General features: G+C 36.1%; 2 protein-coding genes across 4 annotated transcripts; both read left to right on the forward strand.

Moving 5' to 3' along the window:
* Positions 1-1,937: 1,937 nt before the first annotated feature.
* LOC118268225 (alanine--glyoxylate aminotransferase 2-like) lies at positions 1,938-9,260 on the forward strand. Its single transcript, XM_035582616.2, has 10 exons — positions 1,938-2,104; positions 2,963-3,048; positions 3,329-3,447; positions 3,614-3,848; positions 4,311-4,404; positions 5,104-5,318; positions 6,163-6,382; positions 7,114-7,358; positions 8,239-8,413; positions 8,768-9,260. Exons 2-10 carry the CDS (start codon positions 2,987-2,989, stop codon positions 8,849-8,851), a joined length of 1,449 nt encoding a protein of 482 aa, XP_035438509.2. The 5' UTR covers positions 1,938-2,104; positions 2,963-2,986; the 3' UTR covers positions 8,852-9,260.
* A 1,021-nt stretch (positions 9,261-10,281) lies between these two features.
* Positions 10,282-12,027, forward strand: LOC118268226 (serine-aspartate repeat-containing protein I-like). Of its 3 annotated transcripts, none has more exons than XM_050706221.1 (2): positions 10,282-11,706; positions 11,815-12,027. In XM_050706221.1, the coding sequence occupies exons 1-2, from the start codon at positions 10,416-10,418 to the stop codon at positions 11,931-11,933; spliced, it is 1,410 nt and encodes a 469-aa protein (XP_050562178.1). In that variant the 5' UTR covers positions 10,282-10,415; the 3' UTR covers positions 11,934-12,027. The 3 variants fall into 3 exon arrangements, with proteins under 3 accessions (XP_050562178.1, XP_050562179.1, XP_050562180.1); XM_050706222.1 differs by having other exon boundaries at positions 10,282-11,598; XM_050706223.1 differs by having other exon boundaries at positions 10,282-11,544.
* Positions 12,028-21,186: the final 9,159 nt, after the last annotated feature.

Raw genomic sequence — 21,186 nt, forward strand, 5'->3', positions numbered from 1 at the left:
GTAGGCCCCATCATAAGCAATTTATTTAAATTGAAAATGAATTACCAAAATGCCATGACACAAAAATAAACGCGGTCCGAAAATGTTTTTGTGTTTAAATTCCATTTCAGCTTCATTTCCGAACGGAACTTTATGAAATTTGTTAGTAGGTACGTTCTATGTTAAAATTAAAACATGCTGTACAAGATGTTTATCATGTACCTAAATGGAAAATCCCGCTGAAGGTAACCATTCCATACGAATATAGTATTGTGTTTGTTCAAGTTCTACTATTACTTAACGACACCAACACTACAGTGTGTGCACTATCAACAGTGCTGATATTTTTAATGGACGTAACGTTAGAAAAAAAAACACACACAATTATGACTAAACATTATTAAAGAAATAATTCTATCATCGTGTTTATTGCAATTTACGGAAAGTTAGGTTAGGCGAATAAGGAATATCTATTTATAAAATGTGATCTAAGTTACATTTATTTATGCTGTATCCTTTCCTTGCCTTTGTTGAAAACAAAGAATAGCTAGTTTGACATTGAATTCAATTTTTAGATAATAAAAATCAATAACTTAGACGTATAATATTATTTATCTTGTTATAAATAAAGGTTTCAGATGCAATCTTCCAAGTGCATTGTAACTGTCTACTTGATGGATTGAGGATGGCAATATTTTTGATGCAACTTTTAGAATAGATAGATAGATCAAAAAGATAAAAGATGTCCCCATGACCTTTATATAAAATAATATATGTCTTCTTCCTTATTCCAGTTACTTGAGATCCTTTCCTATCAAATATCATCCAATCACAAACGCCTTTCATATCATTCTTCACATAAAATATAATATACGTGTTTTCTTTGATCTTCTTGTTTCCTTCCACATATAAATTCCGCATTCATTGCTTCACTTTTTAAAGGTACCCAAATTAAGTAGCTTCACATCTTTGCTTGCACATAAACCTTCCCAAATTTGTCATTCTTCGATTTTCGACCTTATGACAACGCTATAAAGCTGAATACTAACTTGGGTTGCTATCTGTACACGTAGGTAGTAGAACTATAGAAATGCTCGCAGATGTATATTTTCTACATTATACAGTTGCATGCTTATAACTTGTATTAGACACAAAGGTTAATTAACTTCATTCATCTAAATTAATGAACTAAATATGAAGACTAGAGGTTATCCATGTTTGCAACTGAACATAGTAATAGAATGAACACAGTTACATAATCAGTTAATTATGTACTAAGTTGATATCGTTTCTGTTAATTGCGTAGGTAAGGTTGTATCTTTTAGTTCAATATGAAGATACTTATATTACTTACACATTGAATTAAATGATACAGGAGCCTCCATTTTATAAGCGGGAATAATTGAATTCTAGAAAAAGGCCAGACACAGGTCCTAACCGGCTGAGTTGTGTGATATCAATGCTGAAAGGTACGTATGCACTTACTGTACTACATCGTGGGAGGGTAGATGGCGTAGCTTCTGCCTACCCTTAGGACAAGGCATGATTCATTATGTATGTGAACTTATACGTATAACAAAAACCATTTACCTAATACAAACTTATTACTTCCAAATGTTACGAGGTTTGCGGATCATTTAGGTACCTAACAATGTGTAACCCTTAAATTTTTCACACCATGTTTGACAAACATCTCAATTACGAACTCACGGATTTTCTGTTTAGTCGCAATAACTGCTAATATGCAGCCATCGTGGTAAACAAAACAATTATAATAGGTGTTTAAATTAAATGCCCAGATTATTTGCTAAATGTGTGAGCAGTCTGCGCCTTAAGTGCTCATGCGGCCGTCCTATGGCAGCGTGACGCTGGCCGCGTGGTCGGTGACTTTTGTCATCATGTACTCTTATCTCGACGCTACTGCACTGATAATAGAAGCGGTATTATTTTCATTGGCTGCGCGGAGGGCGTGAGCGCCCCCGCCTGCCTCTATAAAATCGACATACTTGAACATAGTTCTACATTTATTGATCTCGCGCCGCGCCTGTCGCGTCACGTTTGTCTAACAAACGTGCTATTAACACACCTTAATTATAATTAGTATTAATTTTAGTTTTTTATAACGGTAAGTTTCGCATTTTATTTTTAACTTTTCAATTCATTAATTTTGATTTTTAGTGAATTGACTAGTTCATTGTTTTAAGTAGACATTTCTGAAACCGTGAGTGCTGGCTAGAACCTAGGTAGGTTCTAAGTTTTAACCTAAGTTTTAAAAGTTAACCTAGGTTAACGTGGGCACTTAGAGGTTTCACATTTATTTATTTTATGGAACCAATAGATTCACTTTGCAGTTTCTGCTCAGGATAGCTGCAGTTGTTAATATTTTTTTAATGAAAAATCATGCGCGTTTGTGCTAATACATACCTATTTGCAAAAATTTGAAGCCCAGGCCATCTATAAAATACTTAAAAAACTAATAATTAATTTTCTGATTTTCTGAGGGCTTAGTACGAGTACGAGTACTAAGCCCTCAGATCTAGAATTTGAATTCGAGCCAGCTAATCAGCACCAAACGCGCTCTCGTTGCAGTTACTTTAAACGTAAAGCAAACTCATACTAAAGATGCTGCATTCAAAAGACCTGGTTTTATATTGAAATAATTAATTATTACCTAAGGGCCTGTAAGTCGTTTTTAGATTGCAATCCCCATTTATAGTCACAGTAGACATCTAGCTTTTTACGTAGGTTAAATTCCTATTACTAACTCTTCCTGATAATTGTAATCCTAGGCAAATATTTACATAAGGTAACGTCGAACTTAGGTTAACGTTTCGAACAACCAAAGTTACTTTTTTATAGTACCTTTTGGCTATCCTTAACCCAAGTGTCTAAAAGCCAAGAGTTTTGCTAGATTCTAACTAAACACAATGGTGTCCTGTTATTCTATTTACCCGTTCACTACAATTTATTGATTTGTTTGCAGATAAACATAGACACAGAAATAAAAATGGCTTACTTACAATCGATGCCCAAATCTGAAACTATCAGGCTGCGTGAAAAACATGTGGGGTAAGTTGAGATTACATATTTTAATACAGTATTTAATAATTAGAACTGTTTTCCGATAAATATAATAATTATCTTAATACTTCAATAAGAATAAGTAAAAAATACTGTAACATAGAAATCTATTCAGAATCAAATTAATGTCCGCACAAGTTGAATTTTTATGTATTTGATTTCCTCATGTTATTTTTAGGCATATTTATTAATTATGTACTTTAAACATGTCTCTTTCTGTTGTTGTCGCGAATGAATATATGTTGTAACAAGCCAATTATTGTTTTAGTGCTGCGTGCCAACTGTTCTTCCGTTCGTCTCCTCTGAAAATTGTGCGAGGAGTCGCCCAATACATGTATGACGAGACTGGCGAGAGATATCTCGACTGCATCAACAATGTTGCACACGGTTAGTACAAATTGACGTTATCTTATTGCGGAGAATATGATTAAAATACGGGTCATAAAACCAGTGTTGGTTAGATTTCTATTATCACGTTTGAACGAACAGTTAATATCCAGTTTATTTAATTTCAATTCTAAGCTTTACAACTAATCGTATGTTTTCATTTCAGTTGGCCATTGTCACCCACATGTAGTGGAAGCAGGCAGAAACCAAATGTCTTTAATTTCTACCAACAATCGTTACCTCCACGATGAATTAGTAATCCTTGCTGAAAGGCTCGTCAAAACCTTACCAGAACCATTGTCCGTCTGTTTCTTTGTCAACTCCGGCTCAGAAGCTAACGATCTTGCCTTGAGGCTTGCTAGAATACATACCAAGAATAAGGATGTTATCACCCTAGACCAGTAAGTATTTTTATTCTGCTAAAATTAACTTTATTGATCTCGGGAAAAAGTCTCTTTTAGTTTGGGAACGTAAGATTGCTCCTGTAAAGTTTTAAAAGGGTAATGCTCTATTCAGGACTTTTTACGATTAGTTCACTTTATAAACACCGAAATGTGTGTTATACTATTACTTAATAAGATATAGCTACTTAAGATAACGCGGTATCTACAATGTAGTAAAAGATAGTGAGCGCGTCATCAGCACGCTGTCATGAAGTGAGCACTATTCTTTGGGAACTGTACAAGCGAGCCTGTCCTTAATAATTCAGTGATAAATGGGGTTGATTATTCAAATTTCCGGTATTTAATTAGACCATTAAATGGTTATAATGCCGTCCGTTTTCGATACTCCTTCGTAGTTTTGTGGTTACTTCGAGCTAGTCGAAGTGTTATTAGGGTGCTACTAGCGCCTGTTTGTTACAGCGCGTATCATGGCCATCTTACGTCTATGATTGATGTGTCTCCATACAAATTAAACCTACCCGGAGGGCCCGAGAAGCCAGAGTGGGTTCATGTGGTAAGTTACACACATTGACTAGGTTGCACACGATCCCAATGTTGCATTAGTTTAGGATATCTCTCCCTTTATTCATTATTTATTCTTATCTCACAACTATATTGACAAGTCAGTATCATTGTATGCAATAAAATTGATAAGTACAGAATGATAAAAATAGTCTCAGTGACTTTCGGATAAGAATCGTGAACTGAATCATAATTACGCGTCCTAAGGTAGATAGTCCCCAGTTAATTAGATACTACGCTAATTAACTGTTTTTTTTTTTCTGAAATTGATAAAGACTTAATTAACGAATTATAATTTATTTTGTTAAGTTATTCACTGCGCGCACACACTGACTCAGTCTTGAACGTTATGGAATTTTCCTGTGGGTTAGGGTATTTAGTTATCTTAAATTGCTCTTAACTATACTTACGTTAAACTCAACTAATGGGGTTAAAGAGCAATTTGTGAAAATCACTTTTAGTTGACAATTCTGGCAAATGAATAGCTCTTAGGAACAAAGTACATAAACATTTTTTCTGTATCTAAACTCAGTTAAAGATTGTCCATTATTATATATTTTTTTTCATTTTAATCATCACCTACAAATTTTCTCTAATTAAAAATGCGTCTATATCTAACACCTTACTCAAATTCATAATCCAACTTCAATTGAATACTTTTTCTAATCATATGCTATTTGACCCTATTTAGGCACCAGTTCCCGACATATACAGAGGAAAATACGTATACCCCAATGACTCTCAAGATGAAGAAGAATTAGGAAAACTGTACGCTGATGAAGTCGGCAAGATCTGCAAAGAGAGTAAACGCAAAAATGGTGGCGTTTGCGCATTCATTGCGGAAAGTCTCCAAAGTTGCGGGGGACAAATCATTCCACCTGATGGTTACCTCAAAAAAGTATTCCAGTAAGTAGCTTTTTTTCTTTTTTAAAGAAAAACATTGCCTCACACTGGGATTTTCTCCTGTGTCGTAGGTACGTTAACAACAAGTTCACATACACATGACATCTCGAAATAACAATTTGTGGATCACACAAAGAGTTCTTCCGTGCGGGAATCGAACCCGCTACACGTTACGCGGCAGCCGGTTACTCAACCACCGCACCTACTGTGCAGTCATACCTAAACCATAAATATTTTTGTGTATATATTTTGTTCAATTTTTTTTTGTAAAATAAATTTCAATATGTATATAGTAGGTCCAATTAATGCAAGTTTGTGTCATGTGCATTCATATATCAGTAGTAGATTGCAGCTAAAATAAGATATCAATCATTGCAACAACCTTGTACTCTATTTAGATGTCTATTATACAGATAGGAAGATCATTAGCACAAATTGACCTATGCGTGATTGTTTACAATAATGTTCGTATCCATTAAATGAATTCATGGACCAATTTAAATTTTCAAATGATTGAAAAATATTTGTTGGTTAATATGGTAGTAAATTAAGTATACCACAAGTACCACAATAAAGTTATAAAAGGTTGGAAAAGACCCGAAAAGTATGGTTGATCATGCCATTGCATATGTAATAAGAAGTAATCAAATCCATGTATTGTCTAATGTGAGGTTGGAAAAGAAGACAATGACTAAAATTGATAGACTGTGTGAAAAATGAAAAGATATGGAAGAAAAGGGAGTTAGTGTTATTTGATAAGAGAGTAGGGCAGAAACACATACAGGAAGAAGATAGTTTACTATAGATAATATAATCAGTTTTTACATTGAAATACCTCCTTTTACAGGCACGTTCGTGAAGCTGACGGTGTATGTATAGCTGATGAAGTCCAAGTTGGATTTGGACGTGTTGGTACCCATATGTGGGCATTTGAGACACAAGACGTTGTTCCTGATATCGTCACTATGGGCAAACCTATGGGCAATGGACATCCAGTAGCTGCTGTCATTACTACCCCAGAGATTGCGAAAAGCTTCGCCGATACTGGAGTGGAGTATTTTAATACGGTAAATATTCTTTTGTAATATTACTAATACCAATGAATTTTGTATAAGATTATAAGTTAGCTAGAAAAATAGGAAATTAATACTTTTAAAAACAGGTAAAGTAAAATGTTTGAAAGTAGATATTATTGAGACAGAAAAGTTTATTTGTTGATTAAGTAAACATTTCAATTGAGTAGTGTAATCTGAAGACAACGGAAGTTTTTGTTATTCGAGCTACTTATTATTAGCAGTAACAAACAACAAAGCATGATATTTGCAACTACGCTTGTATGTTTGCTGCGCTAATCGAGTGATGCAACACCTGTTTTTAATATCTACGTGCTAAGTGCTTGGCAAAACAAGCTGATAATATTATGATATATTTTCAGGTCTATTTTTAGACGATATCAACTAGTTACGTCCTACGTGACCTATCTCGCTTGAATGTAGATTGTTGATAGGGAGTTGTTTTATAAATAGACTCATGAATGAAACTTTTGATAGTTGATGTGTTTATAATGTGTATTTTTTCGAGGTGGTAACCAGAGATGAATAATACATTATTATTATATTAAATGTAACAAGCATTTTTGCCAGTCTCATACAATGGAGGGAGATTTGAAGACATTGTTCTAGACTTCTTGTTAATATAATAATTTTCAAACACCAATAAAACCCAATAATACACCGTCCTACCTCTTCCTAGGTAATAGTTTCTTTTAAATTTTAAAATATATTTCTTTTATTTGCAGTACGGAGGCAACCCCGTCTCCTGTGCTATTGCCAATGCAGTTTTGGACGTGATTGAAGAAGAGCGTTTGATGGAGCGAGCTAACCGAGTCGGCAACCATTTAATAAGCCGGTGTCAACAACTCAAACATAAACACAGCTTAATTGGTGATGTTCGTGGAAGGGGATTATTCGTTGGAGTCGAGCTGGTCACTGATAGGGAGACAAGGACACCTGCTACTGCTGAAGCTAAGCATATTGTTAACAGGTAAATAATCTAATACTTACCCGCACTACACACGCCATTTTTAAAGTAACATAAACAAATTACAACATTATTTACTTATTTCATATTTTTTGCACATACAGCACAACAGGCTTAGTGCCATAGGCATTCTCTCTCAGTTTATAATATCAATAGAGTGCATACAATGTTATGTACATTTAATCAATAGTTACAAAAAGTTTTAATTAAAATTGTTTCCAATAACAATCACTTCTGAACAGCTGGACATATTGCTTTTAGGTAGCAGTATCAACATAAAGTGTAAATACTATTTGTTAGTGTATATTAGAAAATAAATTCTCCATCGCTTCTGTCTGTTAGCGATAATCTTAAAAATAACTCTTTTTTTAAAAAACTTTGTCCCACATGTGAGATCCATGTATGTAATACCTCCTGTGTCGTGGGTGCGTTTACAAACATACAAGTTCACATACACATGACACCCAGACCCGAAACAACAATTTGTGGATCACACAAAGAGTTGCTCCGTGCGGGAATCGAACCCGCTACCCGTATTACATACATGGATCTCACAACTTTTGACGGTAGAAAGACTGAGCTGCAGACTTGGGTTTTTTACAGGATGTTTTTGATGGGATATTATGTACATTGTATCAATAGTTACAAAAAGTTTTAAATAAAATGATTGTCAATAATGATCGTTTCTAGACAGCTGGACATATTGCTTTTAGGTAGCAGTATCAACATAAAGTGTAAATACTATTTGTTACAGTATAATAATATTAGAAGATAAACTCTCTATCGCTTGGTATGTTAGCTATAATTTCAAAAACAACCAAATATTGCATTTTCCAAAGCACGGAAAGTTACATTTTTCCTAAACAAATATGTTTATTTACAGGATGAGGGAAGAAAAGATCCTCATAAGCCGTGATGGTCCGGACAGTAACGTACTGAAGTTCAAGCCTCCCATGGTGTTCTCAACGCAGGATGCTGACAGACTCGTTGATACTCTAGACAGAGTATTAGAGGAACTCGATGGGAACAGGGCGCCTGTTACTAGCATCAAGTTACAGGTAAATTTTTTGATATATTTTTTCCCTTATAAATTATCCCCTTGGTGAATAAAAGGCGTGATGATGATGTCAGGTCTGCTGCTTTAGGCACATGCCTACTACATAGTTGATAGCATCACTGTTAATTGGGTTCGATTCTTGTGTCAGGTCAGAAAGTTTTTCTATAAAATTCTACGTCAGTCTAAGTTACATTATGATGGTAATAATCTACCCGGGAATATTTTCATGTTTGTATTTAATTAGTGCATCTCTAGCCTTTCAAGGAATAAAAAATGTCTTCGATACTATCGACAATACAGTTTTTTAAAGATAACCAATTTCAACGAAACTCATGAATTAATTATTTATTTTCAGGTGCTAGTGACGCCTATTGAGGAAGCGAAAACAGAGTCGTCAGCTCTAAATACCACCGTTAAACAGAGCATTACGAGTTCGTGACTAGAATCATAATTTTATATCTTAAATAACTTAAGTATTAATCGAAATAAGGCTGTAAATATAGTTAAGTTTATATAATAAACTCTAAATATAAGTTCTTAAAAGATAAATTCGTAAAGCTACTAAAATGTTGATGTTATATAAGTACATTGTTTGACAGGCGACAGCAGGTCAAACTGCTCCTTTCTGTCAAATAGCTGTATTGGATTTTCAATTTAATGGTTTTGATATAAAGTCGAAGTCCAATGCAATAAAATGACATATTGGAATAGTTTGAACTGCTGGCGTCTGCCTTCCTTCGTGGAATAAAGATGTGATGATGTTAACTTTTAAGTACTTACTTCGAATGTAAAGAATCAATGCAATATTTTTTTACGTATATAAAGATTATTTTTATATTTATCACAAACGTATTTTATTTTTTTCCAGCCAAATACGCCAATACTTGGCGGGTTTCGGATACGATGATAAATTACAGAGAATTTTTAATAACCTAAATAATATATTGAAGTTTAAAATTGAGCCCAACATTTGGTAGCAGGTTTCACGTCTATAAACATTTTATAGCCCGTAAAAATGGGTTGCATTTCTGCAAAGAAATAACGTACGTTATGCTGCTTAAAATAATTTATTTTCTTAGTTCTAAATACATGATAAAAATATGCCATCCATTTCACTAGTCTTGTTATTAGTTCACAAAGTTACAGAATAAAAAGTTAAATTAGAATAAAATGAAAGTTCTTGACTACCGATGACAATCAAGGAAATGTTAATACTCATACAAAAAATTAAAACAAGGAAGTTATATATCGTCATGTTGTTCTAAGATTGTTACTATGGTTAAAATGCAAGTTATTTTTTGGCTGGCGTTTTCCCATATTCAACATTTTTGTATAACGTTTCATAATTATCTATAGTCACAAGTACTTGTGGTTTGTAACAAGGTTTGTGTATTTTGATTTCCTGCAGCAGGTTATAGCCAGCTGACCCAGGTGTAAAAAGACAGTCTCTGTAACTAGCAGTGTGATCCTCATTACAATTCGCACACTTTGGTGGTTCTTTCTCTGGATCCCTCTCACATTTCTTGGACAAATGTTCTCCTGCACATTTTACGCATTTAATTTCCCCATGGCAATACCTTTGGGAGTGGCCCCACTTTTGACAGCGATGACACTGCTTTGGTTTCGAGTTTGGCGGTTCCAATGTTACCTTATGTCCTAATAGCTTAGACAATTTCAAAATAGCTTTCCCACTTTCATCGTAAGGTACAACAGCCAAAACCAATATTGTATTGTCCTTTCTATCTTCTTTGGTATTCATTTTATGAACTCTTATCACAGGAAGAGAAATAGATTTCAATGCATGTTTGACTTTGAACAAATCTACTTCCTTCGGCAGCCCCCTGATGACAACTTTCATTTTCCTTTTAGAAGGATGTCCAAATGTGTGGTAGGGTAATTGCTTTTTGTCGAAATATTTTGTCAAGTGTTTGTGGTCATTGAAGCTTTGACAAAGTATTTTAGTGTAGTTTTTACCGAGGTTTGGTTGGTAGAATTTGATTCCCATGTGTAAAACTTTTTTCACATGTTGTTCAAAGTCAACTGGTTTATGCAGGAAGACTAGTGGTACTTTATTTTTGACTTTTGGCCATTTTGCGAGCAACTGCGGTTTTAAGCTTGAATCTAAAATAGTTTCTCCTGATTGTGATGTTGGTGATGCTTCTGCTGCGGCTTCTGATGTTGAAGCTGCTGCTTCCTTTGATGTTGACGGTGTTGCTGGTGGCGATGCTTTTGATGTCGACGGTGTTGCCGATGCCTTCGATGTCGACGGTGTTGCTTCAGCCTTTGACGTCGATGGCGTTGCCGATGCCTTTGATGTTGACGGTGTTGCTGCTGCCTTTGACGTCGATGGTGTTGCCGATGCCTTTGATGTTGACGGTGTTGCTGCTGCCTTTGACGTCGATGGCGTTGCCGATGCCTTTGACGTCGATGGTGTTGCCGATGCCTTTGACGTTGATGGTTTAGCCGATGCTTTTGATGTCGACGGTGTTGCTGCTGCCTTTGATGTCGACGGTGTTGCTGCTGCCTTTGATGTCGATGGTGTTGCCGATGCCTTTGATGTTGACAGTGTTGCTGCAGCCTTTGACGTCGATGGCGTTGCCGATGCCTTTGATGTTGACGGTGTTGCTGCTGCCTTCGACGTTGATGGCGTTTCCGATGCCTTTGATGTCGATGGTGTTGCTGCAGCCTTTGACGTCGATGGTGTTGCCGATGCCTTTGATGTTGATGGTGTTGCTGCTGCCTTTGATGTCGATGGTTTTGCCGGTGCTGCTGCTTTTGATGTCGATGGTGTTGCTGGTGATGCAGGTGCCGATCCCGTTACTGCTGCTTTTGATGTTGATGGCGTTACCGGTGCTGTTGCCTTGGATGTGGATGGGGTTGCTGGTGATGTCGGTATCGACGCTGTTGATGTGGATGGGGTTGCCGGTGATGCCGGTATCGATGCTGTTGATGTGGATGGGGTTCCCGGCGATGCTGGTATCGATGCTGTTGATGTGGATGGTGTTGCCGGAGATGTTGGTATCGACGCTGTTGATGTTGATGGTGTTGCTGGTGATGCAGATACTGGTGCCGATGCCGGTGCTGCTGCCTTTGATGTTGATGGTGTTACCGGTGATTCTGGTATCGATGCCGGTGCTGCTGCCTTTGATGTTGATGGTGTTACCGGTGATTCTGGTATCGATGCCGGTGCTGCGGCCTTTGATGTTGATGGCGTTACCGGTGATTCTGGTATCGATGCCGGTGCTGCGGCCTTTGATGTTGATGGTGTTGCCGGTGATTCTGGTATCGATGCCGGTGCTGCTGCTTTTGATGTTGATGGTGTTGCCGGTGATTTTGGCATCGATGCCGGTGCTGCTGCCTTTGATATTGATGGTGTTGCGGGCGATTCTGGTATCGGTGCAGGTGCTGATTCTGCTGCCTTTGATGTTGATGGTGTTGCCGAGGCTGCCGATGATGATGCTGTTCGTGACTCTCGTGTTTTTGATGAAGATGGTGCAGCCGAGGTTGTTGATGAAGTTTGACTAGATCCGGGTTCAGAAATAGTAAACCCTTCCATCACCTTAGCTAGTTTTTCGACCTTCCCTTTCCGCTTCGACTTCTTTTTAGTCATTTTATATTCTGAAAAAATAAAGAATTGATTTAATAAGAGGTTATTACCATACCATAAGAGGAGAATATTTAAAACGATGGTTATCGTAATGAGACTTTGCTTAAATATTTGTTATTTCTACCAAAAAACAAAAGGACATGAAGTCTAAAACAATTTTATGAAAAAAATAAAAATATCTATTACGTCAAAGAGAGTTGGATCACTAAGTTTTTTGAATGCTAAGCTATGTTAAGAAGCGGTGTTATTTGTTTGGTGTTCGAAAATTATAACTTACTTACGTTTTAAAAAACTGGATCACAAGAAAAAATTGATAAACACACTTGTCTAAGTAATCTTCAAGAAAGTTTTGTTAAATATTGTAAAAAATCCACACTGTCAATTACGTAACGGGTAGGATAAAAATAAAAAAAAAAATCATAATCTACCCGCCAAAATACTCTTTTTTCTCATTTATAACAAGTTAAAAACTTTGGCTACAGGCCTTTCTATATTTCTATTTCTGTTGTCATCATGAATATGAACGAACAATCATTATGACTGGTATTCTTAATCTGTACGATTTGTCGATTTATAAAAAAGGAAAGTCATTACAACTTCAAAAATTATACCTATATTAAACTTGATTTTCATTCTAACATTATTTACTTACTGTGTAGTGAGTATACAGTCAGGCACATATTAATATATATGTACTTCCTTTTTAATTTATTTTTTTCAAGTGAAATAAAAAGTAATGTACTGAAAAAGTCTGTCATCGGCTCGGCTTTGTGACTTCTGATATGAACAGGGAATCGAAACCGAGCCCTTCCGGTGGGGTTGATATTTAAATTAACAGAGGTGAATTAAATTCTATGATCTAAAAAGTTACATAAATTATAAAAACTATTGATTTAGGTTCTTTAAAGCAACCACAACGTATAAACATTCCTTGTTGCATGCCTAAATCCAATGAACAATATTTTGCGAAGGCAAAAAGTATGACTCGGTAAACTGTTCTAAAGCATATTTATTTTATAAGCGAACAAAAACATAAATCACAAAATCTTCCGCTCCAAATATTGTCAATGCCGTGTAGTCTTTCCGACAAAGAAATCAGACCTTTCCAACTGTCTTTATCATTGAGCCATCTATTGAGCAAACTGACTTTACTGGCTGTATAAAAAATATACAATAACTTTCGACGTTGAATGTGCTGTTGCGGCCCGTTTTGGCTTACGATGCAGTAAGAGTAATGCTCCTTTTGATTTTTATGTGTACGAGATATTGAGCTTTGTTTGAGTATCCACAGATTTATAGTATTGTAAAGCTATGTATATAAAATGTGAAAATATGTCTCGATGAATTAAATTGATTACTCCTTGTAATGATTCACTTTTTTAAGTAGCTATTACTTGAAGGAAAGAAGGAAAAATAAACCCTAATTGAAATAATAATAATAATGTACGGAGACGGTAATAATAATAACAAAGCTTGTCAAGTTCGTTCATACTACCTACCAGATAGGTAGGATGAACCCATTTAATGTTACTGATATTTAGATACCGAATGCTATTGCACATATTCCTCAAAATCTTTATAGGGTCTGTTGAACCTTTTTTATTACACTATCCGGCCTATCCGAAAAAAATAATAGTATTATCAGTGTCGTCAATAATATAAAAAAAATCCCATAGCCGTTTTCTTTATATTCGGTTCAATACTTTTTTATATTATAACCAAGACGTGGCGCAGCCGGCCCAAGCACGTGCGCAAACTTGCCACCGACGACCGTTACATCAATCTTGTCTACCTTGGTATGTTTTGTGCAAGCTTTTCTTGCACGGATCCTTTAAAATTCAATTCTTAGTCCCTTTGCTTTGAATAAAAAATGTTTAGCGCTGTTTGCAGCGGTTACGACGTTGTGTCACCGGGTGTTCCGGCACCTTCTGTAGACAATGAAGGTATTCAACGTCTGGACAATGCGCGAGGATCCCGTGCTACAGCGATTAGCCGGATTTATTTAACGGTTCTGATCTCAAGGATGACCTCGCAGATATCGGGGTGTCTGCCTAAGAATCTGCGTATATTTTATCGTTCGAGGGGGAAGTTGTGATCATGGGATAACGTCTTTTGCGTACTTGTATCTGTAACGGTTCCTTTTATTTATGTTTAATATCTACCTTTGTAGTTAAGTAAGTACTGGTTGTTACTGGTTCTGGTGAGAAAAAACGGCAGTTTGACGGTTACAGGAGATGGTTTCGTAAAAAAGCATACAATGTGTATTGTCTCTGTACTGATTTTTTTTTCTTGAATACTAAATAAGCTGGCTGACAGTACCTAACAAAATATTTTACTCTTGACCAAATTTTTCATCCGTCTCATATCCCAAAATATTCTTATTATAATTATTGTAAAGTGATAAGGGAGCAATTACGATGGGAAACGATTACCGAAAGTGGTTTGGCACGCGCGCCACCCGCATGCGACATGCGATGGCACATGTCGGTTGGTGACGTCATCCTATCTCGCGGCTCGACTACACTTCCTAAAATCAAAGCTGTGTACCTACCACGTAGCACGACCTAACATGGCGCTTCTAACCTAACAAGATAGATCTAAATTGAATAACAGATTTGATGAACGGTACTAACTATGTCGGTGTCTTCTAACAATAATTAGACTACTACCTGCTATTCGCACTGAATGAATGTATTTAAATGGGCCTAGTGGACAAAAGAAATAAATTCTTAGAAATGACCTATATGAATTTATGTTTATTAGAAGTTTGTACAAAAAATTAAACCTGTTTGTAGTTAACTGTTTTATTTTGCAGATTGCTATCAACTTTTGATGCCTGTTAAGTGTTAGGGTATCGATTTTATGCCATTAAAAAACGTGTGAATAGTTCGGCAACACTTGATGTGGTGACAAATGCTGTGGGTATGCGGGCGGCACGCGCCCTTTGTAATCTGCATTGACATATGATTAATACCAATTTTGATTTGAGATATATAATGAATGCAAGCAAGTTTTGGTTTGATAGTTGATAGATCGATAGGAAGAGGATGACCATGGACAACATGGATCTACTGTGTAAGGATGTGTTGTACGTCATGCTATAACATTTGATAGGAGAATTATAAGACTGAAAAAGCATTTTGCGCTGCGCTGACCCCTAGCAACTTTTGGATAAGGTTAGGAAGAATAATGAATGTTAATTATCTACATGTTTTTAAGTTTCCGAGCAGCTTCATTTTAAAAGTTTGATAAAGAAGGGTAAAGCTTTGATATGACATAACACTTCTTTATCTCGAAGGTTTGACCTACTTATTTGCGGTGGGTCGTTACTTCCTGCGAAAATCCTTTTTTGTTATTAATATAAATCGCTCCCCATCGAGGGCCGTCGGTTTGCAAGTAATGACACTATCAGTATCTAATTCAAGTAGTTGGGCATTCGTCACACTTTACGGCGAGAGGGATCGCTATGACGTGGGTATCAGAAGGATTGTCAATCATTCTGCAGAATAGCCCGGAAAGTAGTTGCAGCGAAGGATCGGGTGACAGACACCTCGACCGTTCTCGACTGACATATTGCTCTAAACGTCCGTCGCGATCCCCAACATTTATATTCCAGTTCCGAACTCTCGATCCCAGATAATGCTTTTACAATAACGATCTGGAGATGACGACGAATTCGATTTCAATACTGAACGTCGTCCTACAGACAGAGACTTATTTATTATGATAATTCACGCTCGAAATTCTTGTGTTAGAATATAAAATAGCTGTAAAATAGTTTTTTAGAAAAAGGACGTGGCTTTGAATACAATAGCGTATTAATAATGTAAATGTTTGAACTTGATGATCTGTTTATCGATCGGAAATCCAAAATTTTAACAGAAAGGACCTTTTAAAAAAAGCACTGCAGATAAGAATATCTATAGGAAGCAATTTAAATAAAAAGTCAAATGACTAAAAATAAGGACAAAATAGTAAATAAACAAGCACACAAGACAAGCAATAAATGGCGATATGTTATTAAATAAGCACACAAGACAAGTAATAAATGATGATATGTTATTTAGATAAGGGCAGTGTATTAAAAATATCTTATTTTACATTGATTGTAACCCACAACCCTAAACCCACGTAGTCATACAAAAGAAGAATAAAACAAGTTTTTATTTGCAATGCAGCGCCGAAATCATGCAATTTTATTGGAATCGTTGCCAGCTGGTTGAATAAAAAGCAAATTTTAGATACACCTTGCGCCTTCACTGTGCTTTCCCACGATGTTGGTACAAACTCCTTCGTTAGGGGACCGGGTCCGACCATCTGTAAAGTAGATTCAAAAGTACGAGAGAAACTAATGAAAACATTTAGCTGCACTTTGGCTTTGTCGCTGCAGATTTATGCTTTAATTGTGCTGTGAGAAATGAAACTAAAATGCGAATTTTGTTATTATAATCACAAGAGCTTTGTGCAAGAATTTTTATTTTGTTTTTCTCAAGTCATTTGACCAAGTGTAAAATTCGCCTATCTTCCTCTTTATGTGTCGTATGTTATTTCTATTTTCAGTAATGTATTGGGGGTACCTACTTACTACCTTTTCCGAGAAAAAATATTGTGGAAATGTATCTGAGTAATGTTCCCGGATAATCCTCGTGGACTAGATTTTTTCACATAAAAAGTGTTATAAATTAGTATTTCTATTACGCCGTTTTTGTCCCAAAATTTCGTATCAAATAGTTTAACGGCAGGCGACCTCTATATAATACGGGGCTATGGGGATATCTGAAGAATAGTACGTCTCAATATGCAATAAAATCGGGAAACGTATGCGACCTCAGATCCGAGAGGATTTTCGAGAGCACACCTGAACTAGATTACTGTATCCGCGCTATAAAAAACCTACGTTCAATCGGGCGCCCAGAGTAAGGGCGAATTTGAAAAAGACTGGGGTTATTCCGCAGTGGTATATCAAACAGGGGAGATGACAATGTTCCGTGTTTTTTTATTCACATAAACAGTTTTACATGGGACGTCGGCGATAAAAGAAACTCGTTTACAACGCGGTGCGGTGGGAAGTCTTCCTCGTATTCTTGAGTAGTCCATCAGATCGTGTCAATCAATTGTCACTTTTGTGTAGATAATGGCAATATTGTATTCGAGATGCGGTCCACGACACACCTGGTTGTAGGACTGTATATCGCTTTTGTTACATTTATGGACTCAGCTGTGTTTGTGTGATGTTACCGGTAGCATTGAATTAGTCTACAGCTAATCACCAACATTTAACTTACAGGATGACTAAAAAAGATTTTAAAACTTTTTGAAATAGGTAGACTTGCTAGAGATGTATGTAAGGTATTGAAAACTTCTAAAAAAAGCAACGTCACGCTTTTTACTCCCGAAGGGGTAGGCAGAGGTGCTCATTACGACACGTAATGCTGCTATACAATATACAGTCACTTTTCACCATTTGTGTTATAAGTCCCATGTAATAGGGGGTGAGCCTATTGCCATATACTGGATACAATTCCAGACTCCGTGCTACCACTGAGAAATTTTCGAAAAACCGAAAAAAGCCCAGTAATACTTTGTCCGACCCGGAACTTATACTTATTGTTAAAGGGTGAGTAAATAATATAAATGTGTACTTCAGCTTAGCTTCCCTCTTCTTGGAATAAAAGTTATCTACAGGGCAAAGTCCGTGTATTTAGTCGTTTGCGTATAACAGTACTTATTGCGTAATAAAGTCGGCCAAGTCGCGTTCTGGGCTCTTAATATTAAAAGCTTTAAGCTCACCTCACATCCTTGCTTATAGTCCTCATAGGTAGGTATGTCCTTTGCAATCTTTCCGTTGTTGCCACGACCTGAATCCGCTTTTGTCCCACATGAAAAGAATGGGGGCCAGAAAGCGAGTGTGTGCGTAAATAATTGAGGAGAGGCGCTCCGCCTTGTGAGGAGATGTATTAAACAAAACTCATTGGGAAGTGCGCCACGGTGCTTGCACGGGTTCGCTTCAGCACGTAAAGTTACGTATTCAATCAGGCCAACTTCGCTTTGTTAAAGATTTCGCTAGTGTGCAAGTTTAGTCGAACCAAGTTAATAATTATAGTAGTTGTTTGCTTATTTCTGAGCCAAACATAATAAAAATTGTGTTGTATAGATTCGTGGCAATAAATATCAGACCATGGTATTGTATATTGCTTTCAATCTGCTTATCCAGATGTTATTCGGGAGACGAGACGGGGTCTATGATCAGAGGTGATGATGCTCCTAAAGTAGCGGATTCCGAAATAACCTCTATAACATATCAATAAACCTTCCTATGTTAAATTAAACGGACCAAAATCACGAGCCAAAAGTAGTCTACCCTACAAATTGTATCCAAATAAATACCTCAGTATTCCAGACAAAACTTAGGAGAGAAAAAAGTATTCACATTAATCAATTGTGAATTTTATTATTCCCACCGTTGGTACACCGGGATCTGTTTTCAGAAAGGATTTGGCAGTGAAGCGGGTTATGATAATCGGCTGCCACCATTCCCGAACTTCCCGTGTCCCCGTCTTAGATAAATCCAACCAATCTCCTACATAAAACTTTGTAAGATATACGCCCATGAAATATTATATTATGCTGTGATCTTGAACACATAAGTAGGGCAATTTGAAGAATGAAACTGTGACAAAGTATTCATAGCGATCTTATTGATTCCTCGCTTATTTAATGCTGGATATATAAGTCCCTATAAGTCCTAAATTTTCTTTCAAAATTTATTTACTCTATGAGGAAATATAGAGTGTAGATATAGTACGTATTTTATATGCCATATTGACTTCGACGAAAAAAATCCTTCATATATAATGTGTAAAAATGTATGACTTAAGTAATAATTCACATTATGGTTAGATTAGATTTACTTATTCAGTAATTTAATTAAACCCATTAGCATACATTATACTAAACCTAGCTATTTATAACGCGATTAACCTAATCCATCATTGTTGATTAATCGTAAACGTAAGACGTAGGTAATTTCTATGAATAGTAACAAGTTTCAGAAGCAATGTTAATGATTTAATATTAATGAGTAACTAACTGTTGGGTACATTACCTACTAAACTAGGCTTATTGGTGACAAACTATGCCACCCTATTACTAAATTTTACTTTAGTATATGTGTAATATGTCCGAATACTTAGAAGCTAATAAAGAGCCTACATTACTTTAACATTTAAAGGAATAGTTCTAGAAATTTTCCTTAAGTTATTTTTTGTTCACTAATAATTTATTTTACCTATGTTAAGCTGGTGTTTCTTTGCAACTTAAACTTAAATACGGAATCTTGATTAAAAATATCGTAAACAAAAATCTCGTAATCAAAAGAAGGTAAACAAGAGGGAATCATAAATGCATATAGGTATTACAATTGAGTCGGAGTTGGATCTCATTGTCTTTGTAGCGCACGTGCATTTCCCCCGGGTACAGGGAGGGACGTCTGAATCGCCCGGGCCTTGATGTAACCGGACCTTACTTGCGCATTTATAGCTAAAACATATGCAACGACTGGACAAAGGCCGTTCCTTTTGTTATGACTTCAATAAATTGGTATTTGAAGCTACTTTGTCGGAAGAAGGGTTGCGAGGACGTGGGTAAAAGATGTGAACTTTAAAATAAATGGAATCTTTGGGAAATACCTTTTCATTTCGTTACTAAAATTCAGTTAAATCAAACTGTGTTAAATATAGGAATTGTAACTGTCTTATAATTTACGTAACGTACCACAGCTTTACCCAAAAAAATAAATAATGAACGTACCAACCTAATGTTAGAATTTTATACTTATGAGAAGAGTTTCTTTTCGCATAAAAACGTTCCTCAAGTTTTTTAAACGACTCCCTTGATGGACGTAACAGAAAATTAAGTATTACCGGTTCTCGTATACTTACTACGTATACTACTTAACCTTAATGTGGAGTGAAAGTATTGAAAATCAAACAAAGTGTATGGGACGTTTAGTAGGCTACCGACAAGCGGTGCCTAGGAAAATAATTCCCAGTGGAAACATTGCAAATAGACGGCGCACGGCATAAACCGAGTGCATAGCCACAGTTCGATTGGTTAGGCGAAGAGGGGACATGTTCGCCCGCAGACAAATAAGGCAAAATTTACACTGGGTCACATTTGGTTCTGAGTAAAAGTTGTACCTTTCAGCAAAATGGATTCTGTTGGACCGGGGAGAACGGGAAAATTTCTGAATATAAAAAAGGAAACGTATGCCAAAAATTTCGTATCTTATATTTGTTTCGTTTGTCGATTCTCACGTAGCGAACACTTTCCGCATTCATATGAAAAAAAGACGAGATGCAAGTAAATACAGAGTGATCTATTTAAAGCTTAATATTGCTTTAGGGACTTCTAATGTCGTAAAAGGTAATAAAATAACAATGGAGTCCGGAAGATGAGGAGCAGGTAACAACTTCCTGTTCCGTTTAAATCGGTAGGTGTATGGTTTAATGTCACCTAACAGTGTTATACTTTTGGCTTAACCGTACCTACGTTGGATAATGGACACCCATCCGGTGAAGGAAATACTTTATAGGTTGTAGCCGATCACTATTATAACGATCAACAATGAAATTGTTGCAATAACCATTTCAATAATAGAGCTTTCAACCTGCGTCGATTGATAAAAGGCTTACATTCATTATTTTATACCAATGTCGGCAAAGAACATAAATATTTAGTGCCGGATTCATTTATTAAACGTTGACGTGAGCCATGTTAAGTAATTATGCAAATAATGCCTACCTTATTAAAATGTTTATTAAAATTATTTCGTCTGCTGCGGCTACAGAAATATGGCCAGATTTTAGTTTGTAGATGAAATAGTGAATTATATTTTGCTTTAGGATTTATTTGTTGAGATACGTAATATGTTTTGTAATAGCCTTTTAACTCGATATAACGTGGATTTAATTAGTTAGAAGCTTTTACATATTCATTCACAATTTTACTAACAAATCACTGAAATCCAACGCATCAATCATATACTAGTATTATAATCATTGTATCGGTTATTTTGGGTTGTATCTTCTATACATTAGTCTTACCGTAGTGCAGTAGTTACATAGCTATTACGAAGTGTGTTTATATTTGTGCAAACGTGAGAAAGC

Source organism: Spodoptera frugiperda, chromosome 29 (genome assembly GCF_023101765.2).
Source record: "Spodoptera frugiperda isolate SF20-4 chromosome 29, AGI-APGP_CSIRO_Sfru_2.0, whole genome shotgun sequence".
In the NCBI taxonomy this organism is placed as follows: Eukaryota; Metazoa; Arthropoda; class Insecta; order Lepidoptera; family Noctuidae; genus Spodoptera; species Spodoptera frugiperda.

Excerpts from the sequence above, each read along its gene's own strand:
- LOC118268225 (XM_035582616.2), top strand. The coding sequence starts at position 2,987 with ATGGCTTACTTACAATCGATGCCCAAATCTGAAACTATCAGGCTGCGT. Across the intron at positions 3,849-4,310 it reads GATGTTATCACCCTAGACCA|CGCGTATCATGGCCATCTTA; the intron begins GTAAGTATTTTT and ends TGTTTGTTACAG. Across the intron at positions 4,405-5,103 it reads AGCCAGAGTGGGTTCATGTG|GCACCAGTTCCCGACATATA; the intron begins GTAAGTTACACA and ends GACCCTATTTAG.
- LOC118268226 (XM_050706221.1), top strand. The coding sequence starts at position 10,416 with ATGTGTAAAACTTTTTTCACATGTTGTTCAAAGTCAACTGGTTTATGC. Across the intron at positions 11,707-11,814 it reads TGATTCTGGTATCGATGCCG|GTGCTGATTCTGCTGCCTTT; the intron begins GTGCTGCTGCTT and ends GTATCGGTGCAG.